Here is a 16,026-nt window from a genome sequence, read left to right on the forward strand (position 1 = left end):
TTTTATTACAGAGGGTGCATTTTACTATTTTAATGTGTTAACTCTGGGACATTAAACTTTGGGACAGTCCCTGAGCTGTCTGTTACTTAAGTTTGTGTGTAAATAGAGATTTAGCACATATTTCCTTGAGTGCCAGGAACTAAAAAACAGACAAGTCAGTGCAAAAAAAGCACCTTTTACAGTGTTTGAAAATTGACTGTGTTGGCTGGTACTCTCTTTCAGACTTTGGCCCTCCCATCAAGATCAGCTGGAGGTGAAAGTGAAGTACAGGGCCCTCTATATGTTTCCTGAGCCTATATCTTGTTCTGATTTTGGGCTCCCATCTGTCCTTAGGAATTTCCCCATTTACAGGAATCTAAATGTCCCCTGTACTCCCTGTGAAATAGACTTTCTCCCTGTTTAGGTTCTGTTGTATGTTTCATGTTGGTAATGTTTTCCCCAGGGCACTTCAGCTTAGTGTTTCTTATACTACTTTAGCTATTCAAACTACTTCTGCCTGCAGGGTAAATTCTGAGAGGGTAAGCCAGAGAAGAATGTCCTGGTTCAGACTTTCAGGCTGCTACCAATAGATTGACACTGAACACACAGGAACCCTGTTATGCACATGGGGTTTATTTACTCTGCCCTCTCCAGAACAAGGCTAGGAACTCACAATAGGAAGGAGCACAGGCCAGCTGCACACTACACTGGGGATCAACGAAAGTACCATGAACTTCTATAATTTTTAATGCTGCGTTTTTTTGATTCAATACTTGTCTGGTTACTGTAACCCTTTAACTGGTTTTCTGAAGTTTTGAGAATATGACTGTCAAGTTGTTACTGGTTGTTCAAAGATTCTGTCCAGTCATGACTCCCAGCAGTGTCTTCTGCCACTGTCTTTGTTGACCAAAGCCAAATCTTTTTCCTTTTCCTTTTTCTTTTCCCTTTCCTTTTCTTTTTGAAATTAGAGAAGTTATAGGTTTACAGAAAAATCATATAAAAATTACAGTATTCCCACATACCACCCCTATCCCATTATTAGCACTTGGCATCAGTGTGGTACCTTTGTTACAAATAATGAAAGAGTACTATAGTGGTACTTTCGACTATACTCCATAGTTTACATTAGGGTGTATATATTTTTTCAATATACCATCCTATTAACACCTAGCATTAGTGTGGTACATGTGTTATGATTCATGAAGAACATTTTTATAATTGTGCTGTTAATTTTAGTCCATTGTTTACAATAGGGTTCACTGTAGAGTTCCAAAACTTTTAAATTTATTTATTACTAATACCTAGCACAGGGCTTAACATACAGGTGTTGAGAAATGCTCTTTAAATGAATAACAAAATTTTTCAGATAATAGAAAAATGGGTTACGATTAGGATTAAGCCAGGTAATTATCCCCAGACAGGTACAAATGGTAATATAAACTTGCTCTTTTTGCATTGTTTATGAACATTTTTGGTAGAATTAGTTTTTTTATTTTTATTTAAAGCAGGAAAGTTTGCAAAAAACAATCTACAAACTGGAAGAACAGCTACATAATGAAATGCAATTAAAAGATGAAATGGAACAGAAATGCAGGTGAGACTATAATACATATTTTTCACATTAAAATTTGTCTAACAATTTCTTGAAACAAGTACAGGTGAGACTATAATATATATTTTTCAGATTAAAATTTGTCCAACAATTTCTTGTTTTAAAGCTTGTACTCTATAAACATTCGAAAGTAGACTGTAATGAGGTAGGAATGTAGAGGTTGGTACTGTTAGAAAATGTCTTGACTAGAATTGAAAAGTAATATTTATGTTGGCATTAGCTATTGACATATTTTCTCCAGACTATTTAAAATGCATTTGCCTCCAACAGTCTTTATTCCTAAAGAACTACATTTCTGAATCACATTGTGCCTGATTCATTGCTTTCCTCTACCATTTTAAAAATGCTTAGTGACAGGTCAAGTTATTTATAGCAAATAAGAAGCTTTCTAAATTGTAAAATGTTGAAGATTAAAATTCATTAAATTTCTTTGCTGCCATTCTAATTTCTACTTTGCTTTTCCAGGGCAGTAACTTAAAAATTTTCCCTTTTGATCTAATTCTAAAAAGTGTTTTGAAAGTATAGAATGATCAAGATTAATTTAAATGACTTACTATAAGACTGAGATTACTTAATAATTACAAACAATAAATTTTTATAATTTTTTAAAAATGTTTTTAGTGAATGCCATTGAATAAATGAAATGCAACGATAACATTGAGATGAAGTACTCACAAATGGAATTGGAAAAACTTGCTAAATTTGTGACTGAATTGGTTGGGGGAGAAGGAAGCAAGTAAAATTTCCACTTCCTGATAGATTAAAGAATTAAGTATATAATACAATCTTAAAAAAGAAAAGGTACTAGAAGAAAATAAGGCAAATAATTAATTGATCCCAGAATCTGAAAGGAAATTTTAATATAAAATATGTAAATTAGGGGAGAAAATGGATCATTGTTATTGTATGTTCAGAAGTTTCTATATCCCCAAAATTTTATAAACAAATTAAAAGACCACTAACTGGTAGTGGTCAAAATGGCAGATAATATATGAAAATGTATGCCTTAAGGAAGTAGAATTAAAATGAAATGAGACTTTTATATTCAGTTGGTGAATAGTGTTTAAAATAAAACTTAGTGTTGAGGATTATGGAATAATACTTGAACTTATTTTCCTGTGAAAGTTTAAATGTTTAAATGTTTGGTGTGTCTCAAATAAATACTAAAGCTTTGTTTTAAAGGTTTAAAAAAGTTCTGTTTTTTTAAAGTTGCCATCCCTTGTCCTACGTCTGTTCTCTTCCCCAAATAAGGGTTGGAAAAATTTGGTTGGAATAAAGGGGCAGGCCAAAAACAAACTTTTTCTAGTATTCCTGCCACCCCACCCCCCAACACCCCACACCCTCTCACCACCACTGTCACGGGTAGATTATGTCAAGATTGCTTCAACTCTCATTCTCTACATTCAAATCATTTTAGTTACTTTTCTTTATTCAACAATAATTGAAGTTTGTGCATTCAGTTATATGCTTGCCAGGCAATATTGTAGTCAATAAAACAAGACATAACCCATATCCACATGGAGCTTGTAATTTATCAGGGAGGACAACTATGTAATTATAAGTAAGTTGGTAAATGTTAAGGTAAGGAGAGTAAAGTAATACAGGAATATGTCAGGAATACATCAAGGGATGCCAATACTATTGTCAAAGATTAGGAAAAGCTAAATTCTGAAAGGTTACTTGTCATTTGGGAATCTTGGGGGAAGATTAGGAGGAAGTGTTAGGGTCCAGGGAAGGGGTCTCTGTTCAGACCATGAGGTAAGAGATGGTTAGTAGCATATAAGGGAAAGAGAAGCCTGAAATGAGACTGGGAAGGGAGCCAGACCTAGATCTTGTAAGACTTTGTTTTTGATAGGCTGAGAAATTTGGACTTTATCCTAAGGATATTGGAAAAACATCAAAAGTTATTAAACAAAAAAATAATTTAATCAGATTTACCTTTTAAAAAGAACTCTCCAGTAAATTGACATTGCTTGGCTGTCATTTACTTTGGGACACTAGAGGAGAAGCAGATTTATATTGCAGTGGAGGTGTAGAGCAGAGGGAATAAGTTAAGTTTTGGAAATGCTGAATGAGTTATTTAATGAGATAGCCATGTGAAAATGTTGCATATATAGGTTTGAAGCTAGAATTAGGTTTTCAGCCAAAGACGATAATTAGTGATGGAGATAATACAGGTTGAGTTTAACCTCACATTTTTACCCAAGTTGCCAAATAGTGCATTTACTGATTTGATCTATGCTACCTTTCTCTTCATTTGCTTAATCTTGTATTAAAAGCTAAATGGTTGATTTTCATGGTGGCAAGCATTATATGAGGGAGTTTAGGAATTCTTAATTTGGGATCTGTAAACCTCCTCCAAAGGGTCCATGAATACAATTTGAGGTCCTTGAATTTGGATGAGGAAAAGTAAGTATTTTCTTTAGCTTTTAACTGATTGTATGCATTTTCTTCAATTCTGAACATAGGCAGTGATCTATAGTTTTTAATAGTACCTGAGAAGTTTTATTACCAAGAGAAATCATAGGTATTTTCTTACATTAATCTCCAAATATCATTTATGCCCATCACTACTTCAGATTTCTGCCACTAGATCTTATCATTTAATGTATTAGAGAAACATGTATATTACCAAATCATCCATTAAAAAAAAAAGTTTATGACTGTATTTCAATGTAATTGGTTTCTTTTAATCCTACTTATTTTATTTTATGCATAAAAAAATATTCTGAGACGGGGTCATACAGGCTTCATCAGACTACCAAAGGAATTTATGGCACAAAAAAGGTTAAGTTTTCCCAGATTAAATGAAAAGTGAGAGATGTGGAAATGTGAGGAATGCCTGAATAATAAGAAATAAATATTCATGTTCCTAATATTTATTGCTTTTGTTTTTACAGAACTTCAAATATAAAGCTAGACAAGATAATGAAAGAATTGGATGAAGAGGTAATTTTAAAATTACTAACCAGGATTTTTCCATTTTGAGATCCACTATCCTCCCCCCCTTTGGATTGTTTTATTCCCTGCAAAAGTTGCTTTTGAACTGTAAAGTTGAAATGCAAAACAACCAGAGTAAATTTTGCTGAAAGCCTTACTTTGAAGCTACAGGTTCAAGTGAGGCAAGTTGCATTAATTTAGTGTCCTGTGTTTAGTTTTCTTCTAGAACCATGTTGAAATTTTAGTATATAAATTTTTTAACACTTTTTTTATTGTGAAATATAGCATACATACAAAAAAGCAATAAATATCCAAGTACATTTTACCAAGTAGTTATAGAACAGATTTTAAAGTTTGGTATGGGTTACAGTTCCACGATTTTTTGTTTTTTCTTCTAGCCATTCCAAGACTCTGGAGACCAACAGAAATATCAATATAATTCAGCAGTCATACTCATCAGTTAAATCCTACCTTCTCTGTTAGAATCCTCCTTCTCTTTAAATAACATATATACATAAAAGTAATAAATTTGAAAGTATATTGCAGCATTTAGTTGTAGAAAAGATTTCAGGTTTTGGTATGGGTTGTAATTCCACAATTTTAGGTTTTTACTTCTAGCTACTCTAAGATACTGGAGACTAAAAGAAATATCAGTATAATGATTCAGCACTCATACTTATTTGATAAACCCTACCTTCTCTGTAACCCTACCTTCTCTGTATAAGTCCACCATCATCTTTGACCTTTCTCCCACTCTGTAGGAGTATTTGATCTATGCCCATTCTAACTTTTTCATGTTGGAAGGGGCTGTCAGTAATAAGGGATAGGGGGATTGGCCTATTTGGAGGTTGTAGGCTTCTGGAAAGTTACCCTATACTTGGAACCTATGTGGAATCATATATAATGCCCTGGGTGTTCTTTAGGAGGAATGGTTTGGGTTGGGGTCTGAGAAACTATGATAGGTAGCAATTTCTAACTGAAGTTTGCATAAGAGTGACCTCCAGAGTAGCCTCTTGACTGTATTTGAACTCTCTCAGCTACTGATACCTTATTTATTACACTTCTTTTCCCCCTTTTGGTCAGGATGTCATTGTTGATCCCATGGTGCCAGAGCCAGGTTCATCCCTGGGAGTCATCTTCCACACCGGCAGGGACACTTTCACTCCTGGATGTTTGTCCCACGTAGTGGGGAGGGCAGTGATATACACTTGCAGAGTTGGGCTTAGAGAGAGAGAGAGAGGCCACATCTGAGCAACAAAGGAGATCCTTCGGAAGTAACCCATAGGCATACCTATAGGTAAGCTAAGTTTGTCTGCTACATGCATAAGCTTCACAATAGCAAGTCTCAAGATCAAGGGCTTGGCCTATTGATTTGGGTGTCCCTAATGTTTGACACAGTATCAGGAGTTTCCTGGTGATAAAGTTTAATAGTTCCATATTTTTCTCCCATCCCTCAAGGGACTTTGCTAATACTTTTTGATTATCTGCTTAATATACTCTGGAATGTATCCAGCCATTACATTAAGCTATACAGGATTAAAGGCCCTCATTTTTATTCTGAGCTCCCTATGTTTGGGTTGTTTAAGTGATCTATCCAGACAGGTTGAGTTAGATTATGTGCAACTGAAAATTTAGGTTCTGGACAAAATAAACCTTTCTTCCTTTGGTCTCAAAGGATAGATGAAGTTCTAAAATACAGACAATTTCTTCCTTACACCTGTATTCTGAATTATCTTAATCCCAACCCGATCAGCTTTGTTCATATCTCTAAATACCAGGTTATATATATATAAAACAGCCCCTCAAAATCCAGAAATAACAATTACCACTCTGGACTAAATGTGACTGCTAGAGGAGCTTACTTCCGCCCCTGGTTTCTTTTAAGTATTTTCTGAATGAGACTGTACAATATTTGCTCTTTTATTTCTGGCTTATTTTGCCTCACCAAATGCCCCACAGGTTCATTCACAACATTGCATGCCTCACAACTTCGTTCCTTTTTGTTAGCAGTACAATATTTGATCATACATATATATATATATATATATATATACACACACACACACACACACACACACACACTATCATTCGCCAACCTACTTCTTAGTGAGTGCATCCTTCACCACCTCCACTCATTGGGCATCATGTATAGTGTCCAAAGTCAACAGTCCAACAACACTCAACTTTAGATAATTTCATTGTCCCCACAAGAAAGATAACCAATAAATGCACTCTTACCAAATAGAAAATCCAAACCTCCCCTTAACTCTCATCATTCCCCTTATTATTTACCCCTGATGTTGCTGTGGTACTATTGATGTTTCCCTGTTAAACATAACCCATAGCATGCAATAGCAGTTTTCCTCTTATACCCTCAGCTTATACACTCTTTGTACAAGATTCATATCTTTGCAATAGTTCATGCAAGAACTCATATTTGTAGTGTTAATCAGTTGGACACATGAGTCTCTATGACCCCTTTCAATCATGTTCAATTTCAACATGATAATATGACTTATAGACCCACTAGTGAACTGCCTTCACTTCTCTGTTCCCTTACATATAACTTCAGCTTCATCAGTTCACTATTCACCCATCTCTAGTTTATGTGTATCTCTAGGTTTCTAATATTCTGTATTATATAAGCCTTTGATTTTACTTTTACCATGGTCATAAAAGCAGAATCATATCTGTCCTTTTGTGTCTAGCTTATTTCACTCAGCATTATGTCTTCATGGTTCAGACATAATGCTTGTTGTGAGCTTCAGGATGTCATTTCGTCTTACTGCTGCATAATATTCCATTGTATGTATGTGTCACATTTTGTTAATCCACTTGTATGTCGATGAGGACTTGGATTGTTTCCATCTTTTGGCAATTGTAAATAATGCTGCTATGAACATCGTTGTGCACATGTCAATTTATGTCACTGTTTTTAGCTTTTCTGAGTACCGAGTTGTGGTATTGCTAGGTCATAGGGCAACTTGATGTTTAGTTTTCTGAAGAGCCTCCAGACTGTCTTTCATAGCACCTCTACCATTATATTCCCACCAGAGGGCATAGATGTCCCAATTTCTCTACATTCTCTTCAACAGTTACAATTTCCTGTTTCTTTAATAGTAGCCATTTTTATAGGTGTGAGGTGATAACTCATTGTAGTCTTGATTTGCATTTCCCTTATAGCTAATGAAAATGAGCATCTGTTCATGTGCTTTTTAGGCATCTGTGTTTGCTCTTTAGAAAAATGCCTATTCATATCTTTAGCCCATTTTATAGTTGGATTGCTTGTACTTCTATTCTTGAGTTGTATGATTTCTTTATATATATATATAGGATATCAGACTTTTTTCCGTTGTGTGATTTCCAAATATTTTCTCCCATTGGGTTGGTTGCCTCTATACTGTTTTTAATTTCTTTTTTATTTTATTTTTTTAAATACCAAAAAACACCAAACCCTCTATAACCTTTTTTTTTTTTTTTTTTTCGCATGGGCAAGCACTGGGAACCAGGTCTCTGGCATGGCAAACGAGGATTCTGCCACTGAGCTACCATGGCTCACCCCCTCTATACCTTTTTGACAAAGTCTTTTAAGGTGCAAAAACATTTGATTTTGAGGAGTTCCCATTTATCTGTTTTTTCTTTTGTTGCTTGTGCTTTGGGTGTAAAGTTTAGGAAGCTACCTCTTATTACTAGGTCTTGAAGATGTTTTCCTGCATTTTCTTCTGGAAACTTTATGGTGCTAGTTCTTATATTTTGATGTTTGAGCCAATTTGAGTTAATTTTTGTGTAGGGTGTCAGGTAAGGGTCCTCTTTCATTCTTTAGGCTATTGATACCCAGTTCTCACATGTCCATTTATTGAAAAGACTGTTTTGTCCCACTTCAGTGGATTTGGGGGCCTTGTCAAAGATCAGTTGACCATACATTGGGTAATCTATTTCTGTCCTCTCGATTTAATTCCATTGGTCAATACTTGTACATTTGTGCCAGTAACTGTGCTCTTTTGACCACTGAGCTTTATAATAAAAAGTGTTAAAAAGTGTTATTTCCTCGGGGTCTGTGGTAACGACCCACCTCTCATTTCTGATTTTATTTGCATCCTCTGTCTTTTTTTCTTTGCCAACCTTGCTGGTGGTCCATCGATTTTACTGATTTTCTCAAAGAACCAACTTTTGGTTTTATTGATTCTTTCTATTGTTCTTTTGTTCTCCCATTCATGTAACTGTGCCTAAATCTTTGTTATTTCTCTTCTTTTTGCCTTGGGGTTAGTTTGCTGTTCTTTCTCATGTTCCTCCAGGTGAGCAGTTAAGCCTCGATTTTTGCTTTCTTCATTTCAGTATAGGCATTTCGGGCAATAAATTTCCCTCTCTGCACAGCCTTTGCCCCATCTCACAAGTTCTGATATGTTGTATTCTCGTTTTCATTCATCTCCAGATAATGTCTGATTTTTCTAGCAATTTCTTCTTTGACCCACTGATTGTTTAAGAGTGTTATATTGAAGTCTCCTACTATTATTGAAATGACTCATTCTCTTCAGTTTTGCCTATGTTTGTCTCATGTACTTTGGAGCTCCTTGATTGGGAGCATATACATTTGTGATTGTTACTTCTTCTTGGTGAATTGTCCCTTTAATTAATATATAGTGTCAGCTGTCTCTTATGCTGTCTTTACATTTAAAGTCTATTTTTTCTGATATTAGTATTAATATTAGTATTAGTTTTGTCTGATATTAGTCTTGCTTTCTTTTGGTTACAGCATGCACAGCCCATCTTTTTAATCCTTTCACCTTTTCAATCCCGTCCTTTCACTTTCAGTCTATTTATATCCTTGTGTCTATGATGAGTCATTTGTAAGCAGCATATAGCTGGATTATATTTCATAATCTGCCAATCTGTTTTTTTTAGTTGGTATCCTTCACTAATCTTCTTAACCTTTTACTCTTCTCTTCCCCTTCTGGGACACCAATGATTCTTATACTACAGAAGTCAATACTACATGTCAGCTGAGGGATAGATATACAGATCAGTGAAACAGAATAGCAAACTCAGAAATAGTCCTGTACAATTAAGGCAAACACATTTTTTTTCTTTTTTGCAGTTCCTTGTCTTCTTTTTATTTATTTTTTAACATTTTTTATTGTTAAATAGAGCATATATACAAAAAAGCGGTAAATTTCAAAGTACATTTCAAAAAGTAGTTATAAAACAAATTTCAGTGTGTGGTATAATTTGCAGTTCCACAATTTCAGGTATTTCCTTCTACCTGATCGAAGACACTGGAGTCTAAAAAGAAATATCAATATAATGATTCAGTAGTCATTCTCACCTGTTAGATCCAGTGTTCTCTATTACAACTCCTGCTACTCCTTTGATCCTACTCCCAATCTTTTGGATATTTAGACAATGACCATTCTAACTTCTTCATATTGAAAAGGGGTGTCAACAGTATGGGATAGGGAGATACAACTGGTTGATGTTCTTGGAGAGACTATAGCTCTGGGTTTCAGGGCTTATCTGTCCTAGGAACCATCTGGAGGTTTTAGGTTTCTGAAAAATAAACTTAGTGAGTAAAACTTGTATAGAGGCTCAGATAAAGCCCCGGTAATTCTTTAGATTTTACAGGAATACTGTTAGTTGGGGCTAGCATACCATCGCAATTAGCATATCTAGCTGAAGCTTTCATAAGAGTAAGGCAAACTAACTTTTGACAAAGGTGCAAAAGGAATTCAATGGGAGAAGGATAGTATTTTCAACAAAATGACAAATGATGTTGAAACAATTAAATATCTGTAGGTCCAAAAATGAGCCTCAACCTAAGTCTCACACCTTATACAGACACCAATTCAAAATGGAATAAATAACAAACACATTAGACTAAAATAAAATTATATGATATGGAAAGTAAAGTGCTTAGGAAAAAAATAAACAAGAGAGGGGCCTTGTGTGAACCCACATGATGTTAGTACAGTATGAACTGAGCAATATGATTAACTTCACTCTTTATTTCTAGATTGAAAAAAAAAAGCCCATACTTCATACTCTTCATTCTCCCATATAAAATCCTTCAAAGAATCTCCATAATGTCGAAGATAAAGTCCAGTGTTTTTTGTGTCTGTGCCTCATGTCTAGCAATACTTAGCTTCTTATAAACATCCCCAACCCCACTCTACCTGAATACAGACTACTTCTGTGCTTTCTCACTTCTCTGTCTTTGCTCTCTGTCTGGCCTGTCCTTGTAACTCAGTAGTTTTCAAATCTGACTGCATATTGGAATCACTTTACAAACTTTAAAAACATGTGGATGCCTGAGCCTTAACTCCAGAGGTAAAGATTTCATTGTATTAGAGTAGGGCCCATGTGTGGATATTTTTTAAAAGATCCTCGGGTAGGTTAAGAATCATGATCTCCTATTCAGTTCAGGTGTTTCCAGGCTGTGCTAGGGTCCCCTACGTGTTCACTCTTATCACTGTACTAATTCTACTGTCAGATTATCTCTTCAGCTCATCTCAGTATAGCGAGATTGACTGAAACTTTTGTATCCCACTTCTCTGCTTTAAATCTTTCAGTGGCTCCCCCTTACCCTTATGATAAAATCCAGGCTTCTTAATGAGGCCTATAGTTCTTTCTGGTCCTGGCTTTTCTTAATTCTTTCATCCAATCAACTGTTATCAAGTATCTTTTATGAACCAGGCACTATACTAGACATTGGAAATAAAGAGACAAATAAGAGCAACATTGTCTCTGCCCTGTGGAGCTTACAGTCTTTTGGGGAAGACAAAAGTTGAACAGGTGATTCTAAGGTAATTTGGAAATGAGGCTGACCCAGGAGTTGAAAAGGCTTCCATGTGGAGATAATAGTTAAGCCGAATCCAGAAAGGTGAGTGGGATTTAATTGGGGGTGGAAAGAGAGAGAAGTGCGTTCCAGGCAGAAGCAGCAACAATGTGCAGGGACCCTGACATGGGAAGAACATGTCATATTGGAGAAACCAAAAGGATGTGTGGCCAGGTAGGAGAAGACACTGGCCAAACTTGACAAAGACCAGGTGATCCAGAGTTTTGCAGGCCAAGTTAAGGTTGAAAGACTTTATCCCAGAGGTGGCTGGAAAGCCTTGAAATGGTTTAAGCATGGGAGTGCAATACAATCAGATGAGCATTGTTAAAGGCGTACTTTGAGTGTACTATATAGCATAGGTTAGATTTGGTTGTTCCCAAATCTCATTAGCCTCTCCCTCACAGGCTGTCTTTTAGGTTTCTTTTAAAAATGGTTAAATTCATTTCCTATGACTTGTTTGTATTAGCTAAATTATTAGAAGGTGACAGTATTTGTAAATTCTGGGAATGGCAGTGGAATTCCTTACTGTTGTTGGGTGTTTCAGTAAACACTTATTGGGGGCCTATTTTATGCCTATAGATCTAGGCCAAAGTGTTGGGATATGAAGATAAATAAGACCCCTACTCAAGGTATAAAAGGAAACGAAGGCCAAATTTGATCTGTGAAAAATTAAATTCTATTGACAAGATAACAGAAAGTTAAAAGTAACTAACAGGGAGAAAATATTCCCAATATTTTTTAAAAAACAGTATCCAGTACATAGAAAGTATATTTAAAATTTAAAATGCTGATTGATGGATGGATAGAATGATACAGAAAATGTGAAAAATGTTCAAAGTTGATGAACCTTGGTTTCTGGGTCAGGGGTATGATGGAATTCTCTGTATGGATGTTGTATTAATTTTGCAACTAAACTGTTATGTATAATGTAACTATTAGAAGAAGCTAAGTGAAGACTGCATGAACCTCTCTTCACTATCTTTGCAACTGCCTTGAATGAATAATTTTTTCACAGTTAAAATAAAAATTAGAAGATAAATCTTAGACTTAGAAAGACCTTGTATGATCAATCTATGTCAAATTTCACTAAATTTCCCTGATGCCATCCTTAATTAATGGCTTTTGTTTTGCTTAAAGATAGGAAAGCCCAGAAAACACACGCACTAAAATGTAGATTATCCTGGTATGGAGTCTTAAAGATAAAAATGAAGCATCAAAAGTAGCATATGCTCAGAGTGGTAACTCAGAAACAAGAAAACTTTCTACCTGTGAAAATTTGGATTTTTTAAAACTCTTTCCTGTTCTGTAATTTCATTTTTTAAAATTGTTTCCTTTATAACTTTTTAGTATACATTAACAAGTGGATGCATAAAACATCTTAGAAGGAAGTTATTAAGATAGGCAAAGGGTTAGGGAAGACAGAGGGACTGGTAGATTCACTGTACTATGTGTACTGTTTGGTACCATTTGAGCTTTGCATCATTTAATTATCAAATATTTAACTCTTTTCTTATCCTGTCAGTATTTTATACTTTAAGTTTACAATTGTAAATAAACTAAAATATATGTAATACAGTGGAATGCCAAAGTTTTTAATTAAAGTTACTTTCAATCTGAAAAGATCTACTTTCCCTAAGTAGATTCATAAGATTTTTTTAATAGTAAAATTCGTGGAATTTTTTAAAAAATTGATGGATTCAGAAATCTCTGAGTATTTATTTATCTGGATCAAATACGGTGTTTCTCATTCTTAATTCTATTAGAAAGTTGTTGTTGTTAGAAGGTACTATTTATTTTCTTTATTTTTATTAGAGAAGTAGTAGATTTACAGAAAAACCATGCATAGCATACAGAATTCCCATGTACCACCCTATTATTAACACCTTCCATTAATGCAGTATATTTGTTACAAGTCATGAAAGAACATTTTTATAATTGTACTATTAACTGTAGTCCATCATTTATAATAGGGTTCACTGTGTTGTACAGTTCTATGTTTTAAAATTTTATTACTGTAGAAACTTTTACTACTTTGAGTGCTGTTAATTACAGTTACAATGTTGTGTTACCATTATCACCATTTATTACCAAAACTTTACATTCAACCCAAACAGAAACTCTGTACAGTTTAAGTATTAACCCTGTGTTCCCTACTTCCACCTTCCAACCTATACTCTAGCTTCTGACTCTTTGAATTTGCTCATTCTAATTATTTCATATCAGTGAGGGGATACAGTATTTGTCCTTTTTTTGTCTAGCTTATTGCACTCAATATGAGGTCTCCAGGGTTCATGCATGTTTCAGAAGTTTCTGATACGTATTTGTATCAGAACTTCATTTACTTTTTATGCCTGAATAATATTCCATTGTATGTATCGATCGCATTTTATTTTATCCATTCATCGGTTAATTGATACTTGGGTTGAGTCCTTTCTTTGTCAGCTGTGAGTAATGCCACTTTGAACATCAGTGTGTAAATTTTTGGGTCCCTGTTTTCAAATCTCTTGGGTATGTACCTAGAAGTGTGGTTACCAGGTCATAGGGTAGTTCTATATTTGACTTTCTGAGGAACCACCAACAATGAACAAGTTCCGTTTTCTCTTTTTTTTTTTTTTTTTTGTGCCCTCTCAGAGGCATGAACGGCTCTTTGATTTTTAAACAAAAAAATCCATCTTAAATCCTTGTCTTTTTTCTTTAAGAGAAAGTATTCCTTCAAATAAATGAAAAGTAGTATAAATTACAATGTTAACTTTTATCATTATAATTTCAGGGAAATCAAAGAAGAAATCTGGAATCTACAGTGTCTCAAATTGAGAAGGAGAAAATGTTGCTACAGCATAGAATTAATGAGTACCAAAGAAAAGCTGAACAAGAAAATGAGAAGAGGAGGAATGTAGAAAATGAAGGTAAATCATTTTTCTATTGAAAAATGCTGGGATTTCTAATACTGACCTTGAATTCCTTGTCTTGAGGTTGTCTTAAATTTAGTGCCCTTCATGTATTTATGAGGCATCAGTCCTAATGCACCTATTAGCTAAATACCCAGAACCCAAAATAAAGTATAATATGTTAAAGCCAGTAGTAAATTAGTCTTTTTTTTAGTTAGAGTAGTGAGTCTCAATTTTGTTATATATTGAAATCTCTTCAGAAGCTTTTAGGAATACTGATGCCTAAATCCTCAGATTTAATGGTCTAGACGTGTGGCCATCAGTATTTTTTCATATTCCCTAGGTGATTATAACAAGCAGCCAACACATGAGAACCACTAAGCTAGAATTTCATGTGTTTTAATGCCAGCGTTGCAGATACTCTAAAAATAGCTTTCTATACTTTTTGATTCATTAATTTTTCCTTCTAAGAATTTATTTTACACAATACTTGTTACATATGTAAAATGATCAATATGTAAGGCTATTCATTGTAGCATTGCTTAAGATGGCAAAAATTATAAACAATGTAAATATAAGAAATTATATAATTTTGGTACATTTATATGGTAGAATACTATGCAGCTTATAAAAGAATAAAATATCTTGTATACTGTTATAAAAGAATCTCCAAGATAAATCTTTAAGTGAAACAAACTACAGATCATTTGTGTTTAAAACAAATGATATGTGTAGATACATATGCATATATATATGCTTACATATGTATTACTATGTGTATGTGTATATATACACACGCTTGTATGTATTTGGATATGTGTTTTTATATATTAGGGTATATACACTGTCTTATAAGAAGGATACACAAGAAATTTGAATGGTTGTTGCTGGAAAGGAGAGCTAGTGAAGACTCACAGGGACTGGGAAATGACGTGGAAGAAGGAAGATTGGCAGACCTTTGAATTTTGTACCATTTTTAAAATATTGAACTATTAAAATAATTGTACTATTAAAATGAATATTAAACCTAGCTTTATAACATTTCAGTGATAGACTGACATTATTAAGAGAAAAAATATGTGAAATATTAGAACAATGGAAACAAATCTGTTTTTGCACTCTGCACTATAAAACAGTGCTCTATTTTTTGATGAATTTTACCTCTAAGATGGAATTTGGGAGTGAACCCAATGTAATAGACTAAGAACCCTATCATTTTTAAAAGGATTTACATGTTTACTTTATGAAAATTTTGTAATATCTACATATTACATCTTTTAGTTTCTACATTAAAGGATCAGTTGGAAGACTTAAAGAAAGTCAGTCAGAATTCACAGCTTGCTAATGAGAAGCTGGCGCAATTACAAAAGCAGGTAAGTTTTTTGAGTGAGGATTTTTAATTTTGGTTATAATTAATTAAAGTATGTTTGATTACATTTTGAGTCAAAAAACTTTTCTCATTCTGCTTTTTTAAATAGCTAGAAGAAGCCAATGACTTACTTAGGACAGAATCAGATACAGCTGTAAGATTAAGGAAGAGTCACACAGAGATGAGCAAGTCAATTAGTCAGCTAGAGTCTCTGAACAGAGAGCTGCAGGAAAGAAATAGAATTTTAGAGAATTCCAAGTCACAAACGGACAAGGATTATTACCAGCTGCAAGCTGTATTAGAAGCTGAAAGAAGAGACAGAAGTCATGATTCTGAGATGATTGGAGACCTTCAAGGTAATATATTTCTTATCTTATTGTCCTCATGCAAGTAAATGACCAAAAATGGT

General features: G+C 34.3%; 1 protein-coding gene across 2 annotated transcripts in view; it reads left to right on the forward strand.

Moving 5' to 3' along the window:
- The window catches only part of ROCK1 (Rho associated coiled-coil containing protein kinase 1), a 188,905-nt gene that overhangs the window by 105,541 nt on the left and 67,338 nt on the right, over positions 1–16,026 (forward strand). The window contains exons 12-16 of one of the 2 annotated variants that reach the window (XM_077135842.1): positions 1,488–1,573; positions 4,492–4,540; positions 14,131–14,266; positions 15,530–15,621; positions 15,727–15,973. In XM_077135842.1, coding sequence (XP_076991957.1) covers positions 1,488–1,573; positions 4,492–4,540; positions 14,131–14,266; positions 15,530–15,621; positions 15,727–15,973 — 610 coding nt within the window. Of the gene's footprint in view, positions 1–1,484; positions 1,574–4,491; positions 4,541–14,130; positions 14,267–15,529; positions 15,622–15,726; positions 15,974–16,026 lie in introns of both variants that reach the window. The other variant, XM_077135841.1, reaches the window with a different exon arrangement.

Source organism: Tamandua tetradactyla, chromosome 18 (genome assembly GCF_023851605.1).
Source record: "Tamandua tetradactyla isolate mTamTet1 chromosome 18, mTamTet1.pri, whole genome shotgun sequence".
NCBI lineage: Eukaryota > Metazoa > Chordata > Mammalia > Pilosa > Myrmecophagidae > Tamandua > Tamandua tetradactyla.